Raw genomic sequence first — 14,595 nt, forward strand, 5'->3', positions numbered from 1 at the left:
TCCCAGCACTTGAACGCATGCAACTCACTCCACGTACTGCATACAGATTTTCTAAAATGCCACATTTTGTACCGTCCTTTTGTCCTCCACATCTTGTTTCATTTTTCCTCTTCAGTATCTCTACACCTTTGTTTGTCTTTCTCTCTCTCTCTGACACAAAAGCCTCAGTCTCCTCTACTTGCACTACAACTAGGCAGTCATTAGAGCTGCACGTTTCTTGCCACGCTGTTTGCTGTGACCCCCAATGGAAACCTTTCCTTTGAGGGGATCATGGATTTGTTCCCCCTTCTGCTTTTCATCTCACTATAATTGTTGCTTTGATTCGCCACAAGAAAACCAGTGCTTATATTATGGCAACGTGCTTTTGACTCACAGTTGTCGAAAGAATACGACTCCCCTCATTTGAGGGACCATCATGTGACCCCCAGTCAGAAAAGGAGTCCTCAAGGCTCCGTCCGTGGAGCTGTGGCAACTTCTTTTTCTCCAGAAAATGCTTTAAAACTGCTATAAAAATGTCCAAAACAATGTCCTTTCTTCTTTGTGCAGCTTGCTTTCCTCTCTTAATCCTAATTAGTTATGTCCAGGAACATCGCGGGGATTTAAATAGGCACACCTGTGGTGACATGGACTCAGGAGAGGACGTATAATTCTGCAAAACAAACAATTATTTGTGCTCTAGTTTTTAAAATGCCTTTTGAAAGAAAATCACAGAGCAGAGGAAAGGGACACATGTCCGCAATGGTGTGTTAGTGTTGATAAGTGAGAGTTGCCAGTTCTTCCCAAATGGAAACACACGAAACGTAACTTTCTTTTAAATCATAACGGATTCTGAGCGATTTAGCCTGCATCTGAAGTTCATGCAAACTTGCGCACACTTAACCTGCACAAAGGTATAATCACTCAGGACTCGGCAGTGCCAAGAAAACCACCTTCAAACGTGACTGCAGGTCTTCACAATCCCCGGCTAAGTTGTTCCACAGTTGTGAAAATTGGAATGAAATTGTCTCTCCGCAGGATATACATTAAATTCAAAGCTTAATTTGCAATAGGCAACTTGTTCACTTGAGAAAGCTCAAAAAGAGGTTTTTCCATGCTGTGAGGGGGTGACACGAGGCTGGTTTGAATTCCGCTCAACACTCAGGAAGCAAACGCCCCCCACATTATTCCATTTTCTTCTCCCCTACAGTGTCTCTGGAACGTAAACAGCTTCACAGCGCGGCCTCTCAGTCAAGCTTATAGATGGCAGAACGATGCAACCTGGGTATTTTAGAATACACAGTGTAGTAATTAAGCATGGTTTAAGCTGTGTAGATTATACAGTAGCATGCACTTCCGCTGCATTATTTTCGGTCTGATCAAAATAAAATCAGCAGCCACCATCTAAAAACAAACAAACAAAGGAACTTCTCAATGAAGGACAGCTAACACTGCCTACATTGTTTGGCAGGTCTGATGAATGTCATCTTTTTATTTCTTATTGCAACCCCCTCTAATGTCACGGCAATGTTCAGGGCAGGTATACTAAAAAAAGCACCAGGTACTATCGCGAGTGGAAACACGCCATAATAGTCCAATTGAGTCCTGAAGTAGATCATAACATTCAAATGTATTCTCTGCAGCGATAGCTGCAAAAAACAGAGATAAACTTAACTGCAGCAATAAAACAAGAGCACACATGCAATTTATAATGCTTATTCTTCTGTAATAATGGTGCATCTGATGTAAATTTGAACCAGCCCATTTGTTTTTTCCCTATTAGAGAATGTCTGGTTGAAAAACGATAGGGGAACTTTCAAAATGCCCTCCGAAAAAAAGAAATTTGAACATATCAAATGAGATCAGCCGCAGGCACTGCCTGCTCATGTTGGATGAACTGTAAATGTCCATGTAAAGCAGCCTTGAGGGGGAGCCTGCGGCGGTGGTCATCAGAGGGCCGCGATGCCATCTCTAACCATTAAAGCGAAGAAAAAGAACAAAGCGTTTCAGACGCAGCACTGGCACACAAACAGACAAGGCGTGCGCACGTGTCTGAGAGACAATGGAACAAACTGGCAGCACTGAGGGTGGCGAGATGACGTTCACCAAACGAGAGTTCGCAAAAGAAAGGAACAATGAAAACAACCCGAGCAAGAACCTATCCAGCTGGTAAGACAGTGGGGTTGAGGGAGCCAGGGAGACAGTGAGTAATGTCTGGGGACAGTGCAGTGGGAAGTGAGCGAAGAGTGCACTGTGTGTGTTTGTGTGAGCTGACAGAGACGTGTTTGTATATTCCAATATGCTAAATCACTCTTGCTTCACTGCTTTTTCCTTGTGTGTGTGTGTGTGACTCACCACTTCCACACTGATGAGAGGATGGTGTAGGTGGCTGTGGCAGCCTACTGCTGAAGCTTCAAAAAGAGGCTTGGGGATAAACCGCTTTTTGTCCTGGGATGTGGTAAACCAGTCTAAGCCAAAGGATTGGGGTGTGAAATTAGAACTCTCTAAAATGATATGTGCTGGCGAAGCGGAGACCCCAGCTGCATTTGCATTTTTGGCTCTTTCGTCCTTGTAATTTAGAGACAATGGATATGTGTGTGTTTAAATGGCTTTGCCTGCTGCACACAGTACATGAGGAGGTTTGTCAGTCTTGTCAGGTGTCATTGGACATAAACACACATTTCATAAATCATACATACAATGATTACATTGAATGCATTTTGAATTCTAAGGGTATGTTTGCTGAATATGGGTCAACGCTGTATTCCCAATATAAATAAAAGAAGATGACAAACTGATTATACCATATTTCTATATAAAAATTTGTATTCATCATTTTATCTTCAAAAATGAATAGATTAATTCAGGTTTTCTTCATATTTACGTAATGGGACATGAGGAGATAAACAGTTTATGTAGATAGATAAACAAATGTTGCCTCCACTTTACTCTGCAGACTCAATATCCGTCCTTAAGAAAATCTCCTCATTAATTTTTGGGTTGTCCAAATAGAGAACTACTAATAATTACAATTTCAGTTTCTATTGTGGGGCCTGGAGAAGATTGGCTCCACTTCCCTCTGACATTACTCTGTGTGGTCACAGTGGTGCCAGCTGCGGTGTCCGACAGGCAGTCCAGGAGGAGAAAAATAGATACTAGAGTTGTGAAGGTAAGATTCTCCATTTGGCTGCTTCAGTTTTCCACACGTAAACAACCAAAACAATTAGTTTCACATTTAAATTTCAGTTTAAATAAATTCTTGTCACGGGAACACGGCGACGTATTTGTCCATAGTAATTGTTGGTAGCTCTCACGTCACATATTCTATGCGGATGTTGTGCCAGAACGTTGTTGAAAAAGCCATGGTACTTCTCACCTTGTGGCAGTGACGGACCACTTTTAATGAGCTGCCTGCCAGTCGCCCGTCAGAGCAGCAGAGGCAGTCAGGACCTGGGCCCTGGCCTACTGGCCTCTGAGCATACATCAGCCCCTGCGACAGCACATATCACTAACACCAGCACTGCGGTGATGTGACAGCTAAATCCATCTCCCATAAGCCCTACCTACAGCCTAAACAAATTAAGAGTCCCACTGAAATTTATGCCGGCACACAAATCCTAATGAGCATGTGGTGGAAAAAGGAGTGGATGAGGAAAAAAATAATAATAAAGACACAAAACACAATGTCAGACTTTCCACCTGCAACAAATGAGCCTGAATTAAATGCAGCTGTATTTATAACAGCAGGTGTATAATTTGTCTTCCGTATGCGTGTAAGCAAGAATAAGCACCTGGTTTTCACATGTGCAAGAACATAAATATTTAAATAACCATTTAAATACTGTAATTAAGATTACCAAACCTACTATTATACCTGCATAATCTCTTATTGTACGGCTGATACCGAATAACCGGGTTCTTAAAAGGGCATTAGGCCTCAATAATTGCTTAATATAGAGTTAAACCACAGCAATTTTCTGGCATTAGTTCATTGGGTTCACGGCAGTCACAACCATTAACTGGAAGGGCTTTTTACGCAAGACGGAGAATCCTGTTAGAGGACCTAAAGGTCCAGTATGTAAGGCTGGTTTCACACTGGATGCGTGTGCAGCGTGTGTGACGGCAGCAGCGCCCGCTCTGCAGCGTTCTGTCTGACGTTCAAACAAGGCGCGCGTCTTCTCCTCACCTGCTGCGATGTAAGCTTCGCAAAGAGTTTGCCTTTGGAGATCATAAAACATACTTTTAAATACTCTAAATAGCATCTGTTGGTCCTTTCACAATAATTCTTTAAAAAAATAAAAAAAGAATCAGGTAACTGACAAGTTAAGAGTGCTTTTACTTTAAAATCAAAGCAGAACATGTTTTTTTGGAGGAAACGCAAGCCTGACCGAGGGCTTTACCGCTCCAAACCGTACCGTACTGTACCAAACCGAACTTTACCATGATGAAAACACGGCTTATTTAACCTTTATTCACATCTGAAAGTGTCTAAAGGCAGTTTCAGCAGAGAGGCTGCGGCATTTATCATTTATATGACTCAATAATTATTCTTCTTGCTTTCCTTGGGATCATTACAATCAATACTGAAAGCTCTGTAACTATTTCCGATAATCACGGAACAGGCCAGACCCGAGCACCGATTTCCCCCCTCACAATAGTGTGCGCGCTAATTTCAGGTAGAGTACAATATGGCAAGAAAACATATGACTTGCTGCTTCATCTGCAAAAAAAGCCAATATGTGTGTGGGCAAAGTCGTGCACAGACATCGGCTGCGTGGGCTGAAGGAACCAGCCGGAGGACGAGATGAGTTCCTACACAGAAGAACGATCCAGGCGTTCCGCGGTACATTCTCTGAGCTCCTGTGAAACTCTCTAATGAGACTGCGACACGTTCAATAACTGATGAATTTCAATATGGAAATTAAAAAGGTGTATTTGTTAAGAATAAGAATGTGATTCCTGTTGCTGGCGAACACACACTGCAGGTATTCTCATGTGGGCAAAGTCAGTTTTTTTTTTTTTTATGAACTATAAGATGAAGAAATAATTGGAGAACCTCTGATCTGGTGTCAAATAATCACTCTGCTATTGTATGCAATGGTTTTGATACACAAATGTTAGGGTTGGTTGCGTTTGCTAATGGGCACCTTAACATTATGAACATGTCAACAGCTGTTAGAGGAATAAACATGATGAGCGTGGAGCTCTTGCCACATCTCTGCACTTTGTATGCATGTGTGTGTTTGTGCAGAAAATGTAAATGCTGATGTAACTTAAGTATGTTTATTTCAATCCACTTTACACATGAAAGCATACGCCACACATCACGTATTAATAATGTGTGTTTTAACAGCATGGGGAAATGGGCAAACCCAGTTTCTCTGTCATTTCTTTGACAAACAGCAGCCTTGTCAGAGACACATATACAGCTCAGTGGAAAGGAATCAGGACTGTGTTGTGTTCGGCTTTACCCCAGTGCACTTGATTTGAAATGAAACAAACCCATATAAAAAAAAAAAAAGAAAAGAAAAAGAAACGAAGTTATAGTGGCAGCGACTTTTAGCTTCAAGGGTGTTTGAGAGTGTGGGACCTTTGCCTCGTTTTTATACCCTTGGGTGACAAGTGTAAAATTAACATTTCTGCACAGTTCCGATGTGGCTCCATCAAAGCATCACATTATTACAACGCAGGCAAGAGTAAGACATTTTAATCCATGGTCACTGTTTCGGTACCAATCTAATTTGCCCGAACGTACTGATCCAAAAAGTACTCAATTTGGAGAATAACACGATGAAATATGGTCCGCGTAATACACCGTACAAATATTTCATTTATTGCAGGGGTGAATTAGCGTGACCGTCGTAAAAATGTACAGTCAACCTTTTGCGCGAGTTTAAATGGGAAGACATTGGGCTTCCTGAAGTGCACGGTGCAAATGCTTTCAGGGTGTGTCCAAATGCAATAAGCCAATGATCTCCAAAGGCAGTAAGTGTGCCATCTCCCAGTGCTTTTAAGAGCAAAGTGCTCTTGCACCTCGCGGTGGATTGATATTATACAGTTGCAATTTCCAGGTAGCAAGACGACTTCTCCGCAGAGGAAATGGTTTCACTTAAAAGCACAGGTGGAGCACGTTGGCTACAACAATCTTTTTGCATTGTTATTGCATTCCGCCGCACGGAGTTCAGACTCAAACAACAGCGTGTTGAGTTGGTGTTTCACCGGCAGAACAGAAGCGTTTCAAAATATCACAACTCTGACTCTGAGTCCGATGCAAATAAATAAATGTTTCCTCCTGCTTCACCAACTCAATCAGCCATGTTGTTGTTCTTCTTGGTGACTCACCCATTCCACCTTCCCTTCTACGTTATGTAATAAAAACAACAACCACAATGTCTCTCTCATTCCAATGCAGACCTTGTTCTAAATCTTAATATCTAATCTCCCACAAAAAGTCATCCATAAAACATACAACTCATTAATTTGCAAGGAGCAGTGCAGGGGGTGGAGGGGGTGGAGCTTATAGTCCAGCAATACCACATGATATGAAATGATAGATTTATCTTAATCCTAATATATTTCTCTGTTGAGCATTCAACGTCTGCACAATAATGTAATAAACTCATGAAGCCTTTTAGTGCTCTCCAGCATATTAAAAGTAGAAAGCCTCTTTTTTTTCTGTTTTCAAAAAAAAAAAACCCTTGGCAAAAATGATGGAAAAAATAAAGAAGAGAGAAAATATGGCCTGCCTGCGTAAACATCTGTTGCGTACGTGTCGCAACATGGTCCTTGACCCCCAGCAGTCAAGCAACGCACAGTCTGTATTTCCACATTTCCAAGACGTCAAAGTCTTGGTAATACACGATATGGACGGATGCAACTTGACACTACAGAGGTGTCAAAAATCACACTACATATTTATCGGTGCAGCGTTGATGACTGCACAGGATTTGACTCCGTCTTCGTTGGTTTTCCACCACAACGGAATAAATCATCCATGCAGTAGTGTGTAAAAGTTCAACAACACTTACCAGAGTTATATTAGCCTCCAGTGTTAATCTTCAATAACTCAATGCAGTGACAGTGGATTTGTTACCACAGTAAACTATCAACACTGCTGGGAGTCATATTTACTCTCTGCAGAGTTCTTTAAGTTTAATTAACACTAAATAGGGGTTAACCAGTGCTCATTTTTTTACTCAATTTTGAGTTAATTTTACTCTGGAAAAAGTTGATTTAGGACCAAATAGACTCAGAAACAGTGTTAAATTCAACTCTATAAATGTTGATTAAACGCCGCAACATGTGCTGTGTAAGGATTCATTAAATCCTGACATTGATATTTGAATATATGCCATTTCCTGTATCCTCTGCTGTCATCGCAGGAGAACATTGTCCGTGTCCTCGATCGTCACCTCAAAACAACACAACATCACTGTTCTCTGATACTCTGATACTTAAAAAAATGTCTGCAGCATTTCTAGGCTGGATTTGTCGAACTTTGGCACCGGTACGGAGACTGAAATATCCCTGAATGAATCTTGAATAGTAAATAGAAAAGGAATCAAATCAAAAATCACAAGCGCAACGGTACCTTGTGTATCAGATACGAAGCCCTACTTGTATCAGAGATGATCAGCTTATAGCCCATAATGTATCTAAGGATACAATCGTGGAATAAAAGAGTTTGCCTTATTCAATCTCGTAAAAAAAACAACAACTAACTTTTCTATGCAGGACACTGAAAACACCTACTGTCGTTCTAAAACTTTAATACTGCAGTGCAGACAGAGGCATCGGACTTCTTAAGCCAGGATGTAATGTACAGTTTTCTTAGGGTCTTTCATTTATAACATTTGGATTATGTTACAAACAAGATAAGATCAATTGTGGATTACACATATCTCCCAAAAGAACCTATAACAGTAAAAAAAAGACATAAATAAGTAAATAAATGTCATCAAGACTTAATAAACTTGTACAACCTCTGCAAAGTTGTTGTTTTTTTTACCCTCAAGAGGTTAATGCACTGTCAACCGAAGCATGGCTAGATGTTATTTATGGTAATTACCTGCAAACTGTCTCTAATCGATGAGATTGCTTGGCTCATTCTCATCTATTGTGCAATTATCTGCGCTGTTCAGAAATCAGCAGCGAGTTGGAAGAAAACAAAAAAAAAGAAAAACACGACATGAACACTTACTGTATTGACAGTTTCTCCCCATGTACTCCCCTGGACATTCACAGGAATAGTTGGCGACCAGATCCTTGCAAATACCCCCATTCCTGCATGGATCCCTCTCACATTCATTAATATCTGGAAGACAGAAAGAAAGGAAGACAGAAAAAAAGAGGCAATCATTCATTTGAAACAGACTTTAGTAATTAGAAAGACCTCATCCTCATTAGAATTCATTAGTCGCGGGCATATATTGAATTTTCCCCGTGAAGCGCTGAAAAAGCCACTGGATTGTTGAAAATAATAAATCAGTTAGTTGCAACACAGGTTCACAGTGTTAGGAACAATTAGTGTACTTTTCTTGCAGAAATGAAGAGACCTATTTTATTTGCTGGTGTGAAAAGTTGTTTTTTTTTGCACAAATCTACAAGGGGCTTTTTTGTGGATACTGGCCACTTTCCAGAAATGTTAACGTACTGTTGAATTAACATTGTGTTTATATGAGCTAGAAAGCTTCCACAGTCTGAAAATGAATGTCACTTATTATGAGGTTGCACAACTACTCAGTCTACAATTGTCCGTGGAATGCATTTAGACGTGTATGTCAAAGGGGGCTACTATGGTGTTAAAATATGCACAGTCATTCCCCCTCCTCCCCCCCCAAAAAAATGCACCTAATTACACGAAACCTAAAGCAGAAGCAAAAATCTTTAATACAAATTATTCATGAATCAGAGAGGCCTTTGAGGAGGGAGTTTTTTTGTGCTGATACGGTGCTTTCTATAAGGCTACATAAGCAGAGGTGACTTTTTTTGAACCTCTTTACTCCTCACACAGCACGGGAGGAAGCCGTGAACAGCTTTGCTTTGCATTTATTCCATTTGATACTTTTGCGGCGGCAGATTGTGCAACTCGACTCGCCTACATCTGGATTGTACGTTGATACCAAACACTTCAGTGTCACAAAATTCTCTTGACAACATTACAAAAGCCGCTTTTCCCAGCTCGGCACAGCACGGCACGGCACGGCACGGCATGGCACGGTTTAGGTTGGTTTTCCACTACAAAATAGTCCCTACTCAACGTGGGCGGAGTCGTCACATTACACACGACACACACAAACGAGTGACCAGTGACTTGTAAAGCAGCTGATTTCAGTGTAACTGAATCATTAGAATCAGTTCTTTAAAGTTCAGTGCTTCTGGTGGAGATTAACCCATGTTTTTAGGATTTTTAAGTCTTTTTAACTGATCTATACAGTTGGGCATTGTTTGGCTTGATTCTTGTGGTGGCCCGGCAGTCTGACGAAGTCACGCTCAGTACCACCTCGCCAATATTATGCAGTCAGTGTCCCTGTCTTCTATCTATCGAGAATTACATCAGTATTATATCAGAATTTGTCTTCTGTCCTCTGGGGATCAGTCAGTTAAGGTTTGCCTCATGGAGACTCAACTTATATGTCATGATGCTACTTTTTTCAGACCGAGAACATTAACCCGTTAACACCTGAGCCTCAAAATGTCTGTCTGGACTTATTTTAACCAGAAAAGGGCCAGAAAATGTCCTGTGAGTAAGTGCTTTTGACTCACTTTCAATAGCTGGCAGTTATTTAGAAATTCACTGCATGTTAAAATAGGATATTAACAATTTAATATGACGAAAAAACAAGTTTTATTGAGAAAAAACACTGTAGTTGTACATGAAAACCAGATTAAATTTGACATTGGAACACTATAAAACACATTTTAAATAACATCTGTTTGAGTCTTTGTTTTAATGTGCACAAATGTTAACTATGTACATGTGCTTTTCTGTGCATAGTACCACCTCAGCTCACTTGGAACCATCGCCAGAGCAGGTACCAAAAAAAGTACCACGTATGAGGTACTATCGCGAGTGGAAATGCAAAATAACCGCGCCGCAGCGTGGCGAGTCGAGGCAAGGCGAGCTGGTGGAAACACGCCAAACGACACAGAGCAGATCAAATCATGATAAAGTGTCATTGAGTTAGTGTCTACTCTACAACCCCCCCTTTGCTCTGTAATTGTTCTCTGAAATAATGCTTTCTCTGATTAATTCATCTAAGAGCATTAGAGATCCCCATGACTCCATCCATCACACCAATTTGCATGCCGTTGCATTGTAGATACAGGACACAACTGTGAACTGTAGAATTATTTTAATGCATTTCTAATCATTTCCAAACTTGCCTTTGGCAGCAGTGAGACTTTTAATCCTATAAAACACACCACGAGTCACCCGTGACTCACAGGTATACTTTGGCTTGATGAATATGTAACTAGGGTTGAGATTTAAGGAGCTTAAGAAACTGAAACATGATTAAAGTAAAGTCGGTTCCGGTGCTTCATCTCTGCGAAGTTTTATCTATTAGAATCTCTGAAAGCCGCTAAGGCACATTAGTAACATCTCAAAATGTGTTTTCGGCGAATCTCATGATTCAGAGAAATACAGTCATGGTCTATCGAATAATGGTCACAGAGGAGCCGTGACTGGAAGCAGTAACATTTTTAAACTGCAGAACGCCTATAAATAACTAAATGAAAAGAGAGAGAGGTAGAAGAGGGATCGAGGCATAAACAAGACTGTTTTGTGAAAAATGCAACCAATAAGGCAAAGATGCCAAACTGGCGGCCCACAATTTAATCTCATGTTATCATCAACATGTATATATATGTATATATATATATATATATATATATATATATATATATATATATATATATATGTATATATATGTATATATATATATATATATATATATATATATATATATATATATATATATATGTATATTATAGATGTCAGTGTTATTATTTACTTAATGTTAGATTCAATTCTCTCTTTTTGACAGTAATAGATTTATTTTCCATATCAAAACAAGCACTTTTAAGTTGGAATTCTGTGAAATATCATCATGAAGATCTTAACTGCAATATCATGAGGAAATACTGCGTTACAAGTTTACTTTGAAAGTCTGTATCAGTGTGTTTTGATGCAACTTAACAGCGGAAAAGTACCAAGACAAAGTTTAGGTAGATTTAGCATTTAACAGATAGCAGTTAAAAGATTATTAGCACCAGTCAACAGTGGTAACAAGGTAAATGTTGTTGTGTGTCTTTTATTTAATGGTGAGCTGGTTGAACGTTTCTGTCTGCTAGTCTACTCAGTAGTGGAGATCCACCTGCTATCACTGCTATGTAATTAGCCACGGAAATGCTAATGTTGCTCATTTTTTGTCCCTGTAGGTCTTACGCTGGTCTTTCAGGATCAATTTCAGTAATAGCTCCCCCTTTCTTTGTTTAACTGTCCATGCATGTGGCTAACCCTCTCTTTTTTCTCTTCACTTTGTTGCCCAAGACATTTTCAACGCCATTTAATTCAAAGTCATTAAACCCCCAATATTATGCAGTCAGTGTCCTGTCTTCTATCTATCTAGAATTACATCAGTATTATATCAGAATTTGTCTTCTGTCCTCTGGGGATCAGTCAGTTAAGGTTTGCCTCATGGAAACTCAACTTATATGTGATGATGCTATTTTTTTCAGACCGAGAACATTAACCCTTTAATATCTGAGCCTCAAAATGTCTGCCTGGACTTATTTTAACCAGAAAAGGGCCAGAAAATGTCCTGTGAGCAAGTGCTTTTGACTGACTTTCAATAGCTGGAAGTTATTTAGAAATTCACTGCATGTTAAAATAGTATATTAACAATTTAATATGACGGAAAAAACACTGTAGTTGTACATGAAAACCAGATTTTGACATTTGAACACTATAAAACACATTTTAAATAACATTTGTTTGAGTCTTTGTTTAAATGTGCAAAAATGGGAACTATGTACATATGCTTTTCTCACTCTCGCCTCTCTGGTGACAAAGACACTGATTTGCTGGCTTCCTACAACAGCGTGAGTGAAATTGCCGTAATAACCACATGACGTGCTTTGACGTGCAACATCTCAGCTTTAAAAAAATAGCTGGAATTTTTTCCAATAGCGTAAACCGTCACGTAATTACGGCAATGCAAAGTGCACTTGGTGCTCGGTGTTAAAGGGTTAAAGAGACTTTGGGATACAGCATTTCTCAAATTTTAAGTTATAATTGAAGCAAGAAATCATGTCCTTATTCATAATGCTGGATGAAGAGAGAGAGAACCTCTGTCCACCTTCTAAAGAATAAACATTAAAAAGCTCCATTCTTACCATGTTCTCAAATACATATTTTTTTTTTAATTTTAGATACTTTATTAATCCCCTTAGGGAAATTATTCTCTGCATTTTGACCCATCCTAGAATTAGGAGCAGTGGGTTACCACACTGAGTAGCGGACTTGAACTTGAACCGGCGACCTTCCGGTTACAAGCCAAGTTCCCCTTCCACTTGGCCGCAGACTGCCTGTGGCCATATGACACAGGAGATGCACTGTATGGCTTCAAACTAAAGGTTAGAAGAGAGTCAGAGTCGGCGGGGGGGCAAACATATTTAAAGGCCTTCACTGCAACTGTGCCTTAACAAGCTATAGTAGAATCTGAGATAATTACAAAACAACCACCACATCTAATGGCCGACAAGAAAACTATACAGAAAACAACCTCATTAACACAAAGTAAAGAAACAAGCACTTAAATCATAATAAAAAAAAACAATGTGGTTTTGAGAGGCTTCTGCAATCAAGAGGGAATTCTTTAAAACACTTACTGTGTAGTTTGAGGGGCTGTGCAATTCTCTTAAGAACCATTAATGCTGAAAAATGACAACTGTGCTCTGCCCTATTAAAGTAACGGACAGTCCATTCAACAATTCAGCTTTTTAATGGCTGTACCCGTCAACTGCTGCTGTACTAACACAAGCAGGTACAAATGAAAGGTTCCTATACTGTAAGAAAAGAAAAGTGGAACTCATGATATAAGCTGCGTTATAATTCGATGAGTGAGGTATCCAAAGAAATGATTGACATGACTTTACTTGACATTTACTGCGTTATAAATTCAAAACAAGCCGCAGAAACCATTCGAAATATTAACGACTCCATCTCAACGCGAGGTTCTTAAAGATAGGAATTTTTGTAATTGCCATGGAATATATATAGCAATTAAAAAATAAAGAAAATTAACGATTAAATTGCAGATTGCTGACTGATCTCTTTCAAAACTGCGATTTTTCAATTTAAAATAAATTGATTGTTCAGCCCCATGGAGCAATAATGCCGCTCCTTAATTCTTGAAACCTTTTAGTTCTTATGCCGCTCTGTTTCCACCAGTAGTTTCAAATAAGATGGTGAGCCTAATGGGTAAGGCATTCAAAAAGCCTGGGAGCAAAACATGCTACAGCGAGAAGGAAACACAGCCAGCTCATCTTGCAATTTCCCTCCCTTTTACGAGCGGCTATTAGCCCCTGGGATATCAGTGTTGGGGAAAGTGGGACTTTAAAGTGTTGTGTTGCCAGTAAATCAGGTGGGAGAATAGCAGATTACTTCTGGGAATGCTGTTAATCAACTTGGTAAAAAAAAAAAACTGGAGAAGAAGGGAGAGGAGACGCTTGGAGAAGAGAAAGAGAGGCTGAACAAAAGATGGAGAGAAATAGTGGCCCTTTTTACAGGAATGCATCCAAGGTGTCTCCCTTTACTCCGAACACCGCCGACGCTCTGCATTGAAATAAGTCTTAAACGTGGTCAAACAACAGTTTGCAAATGCTCAGTTTAATGAGGATGGCGCTAGCATGGGTTATAACGATTTAACGAGACACTCCGAGTGCACATTTCAACCGAGTCTGGAGACGATCAAAAGTGTACAATCCAGTGCAGTCCACCAAATGAACTCCCCAATAATGCGGCTTAAGTGACACTTGTAATGGCACGCATTCCAGAACAACATGGGATGAGATGAGGTTATATGTAGTGGCCCTCCACTGAGCTGCGATATCAATTTACACAGCACACGATAATTGGTAAAATGCAAAGCGAGCTATTAACATTTATATACAATGTATTGATGGTAAATGTGAACGACATGACATGAACTAATACAATTGGATGCAATCCCAACAGAAAAAGGTACTTAAGTGTGACTATTGCAGAGAATAATGGCCCTTTTCCACTATGGTCCCCGCCTCCCTCGCCTATCTACTCAACGTGGGCGGAGTCATCACTGGTATTTGACCATTTATTGTCTGATATTTGAGAGGAAGCAGAGCTTCAGATTACTCTTTTTTTTGTGTCGCGAGAAATCAAATGTCTGCAATTTGAGTGCTTAGTTGTTTAGTGACTAATCTGTAGTTTGTTATGTTGTTATTTACGTACATTTTTGCCCGTGTGTTGCTGCACCTCAACCAGCAGGATAACAAAACTGTGAACTCGACACTGGAAGAAGTATTTGCCCGAAACTAAGACTCTCAACCCCAAAAAATGTATTCCTTCAGTCTGGC

At 39.9% G+C, this 14,595-nt stretch overlaps 1 protein-coding gene across 1 annotated transcript in view; it reads right to left on the reverse strand.

The window, feature by feature from the left end:
* LOC122769418 (EGF-like repeat and discoidin I-like domain-containing protein 3) overlaps positions 1–14,595 on the reverse strand; it is a 114,239-nt gene that overhangs the window by 30,838 nt on the left and 68,806 nt on the right. The window contains exon 4 of the mRNA XM_044025938.1: positions 8,177–8,290. Coding sequence (XP_043881873.1) covers positions 8,177–8,290 — 114 coding nt within the window. The remainder of the gene's footprint in view (positions 1–8,176; positions 8,291–14,595) is intronic.

This window comes from Solea senegalensis, linkage group LG5 (assembly GCF_019176455.1).
Source record: "Solea senegalensis isolate Sse05_10M linkage group LG5, IFAPA_SoseM_1, whole genome shotgun sequence".
NCBI lineage: Eukaryota > Metazoa > Chordata > Actinopteri > Pleuronectiformes > Soleidae > Solea > Solea senegalensis.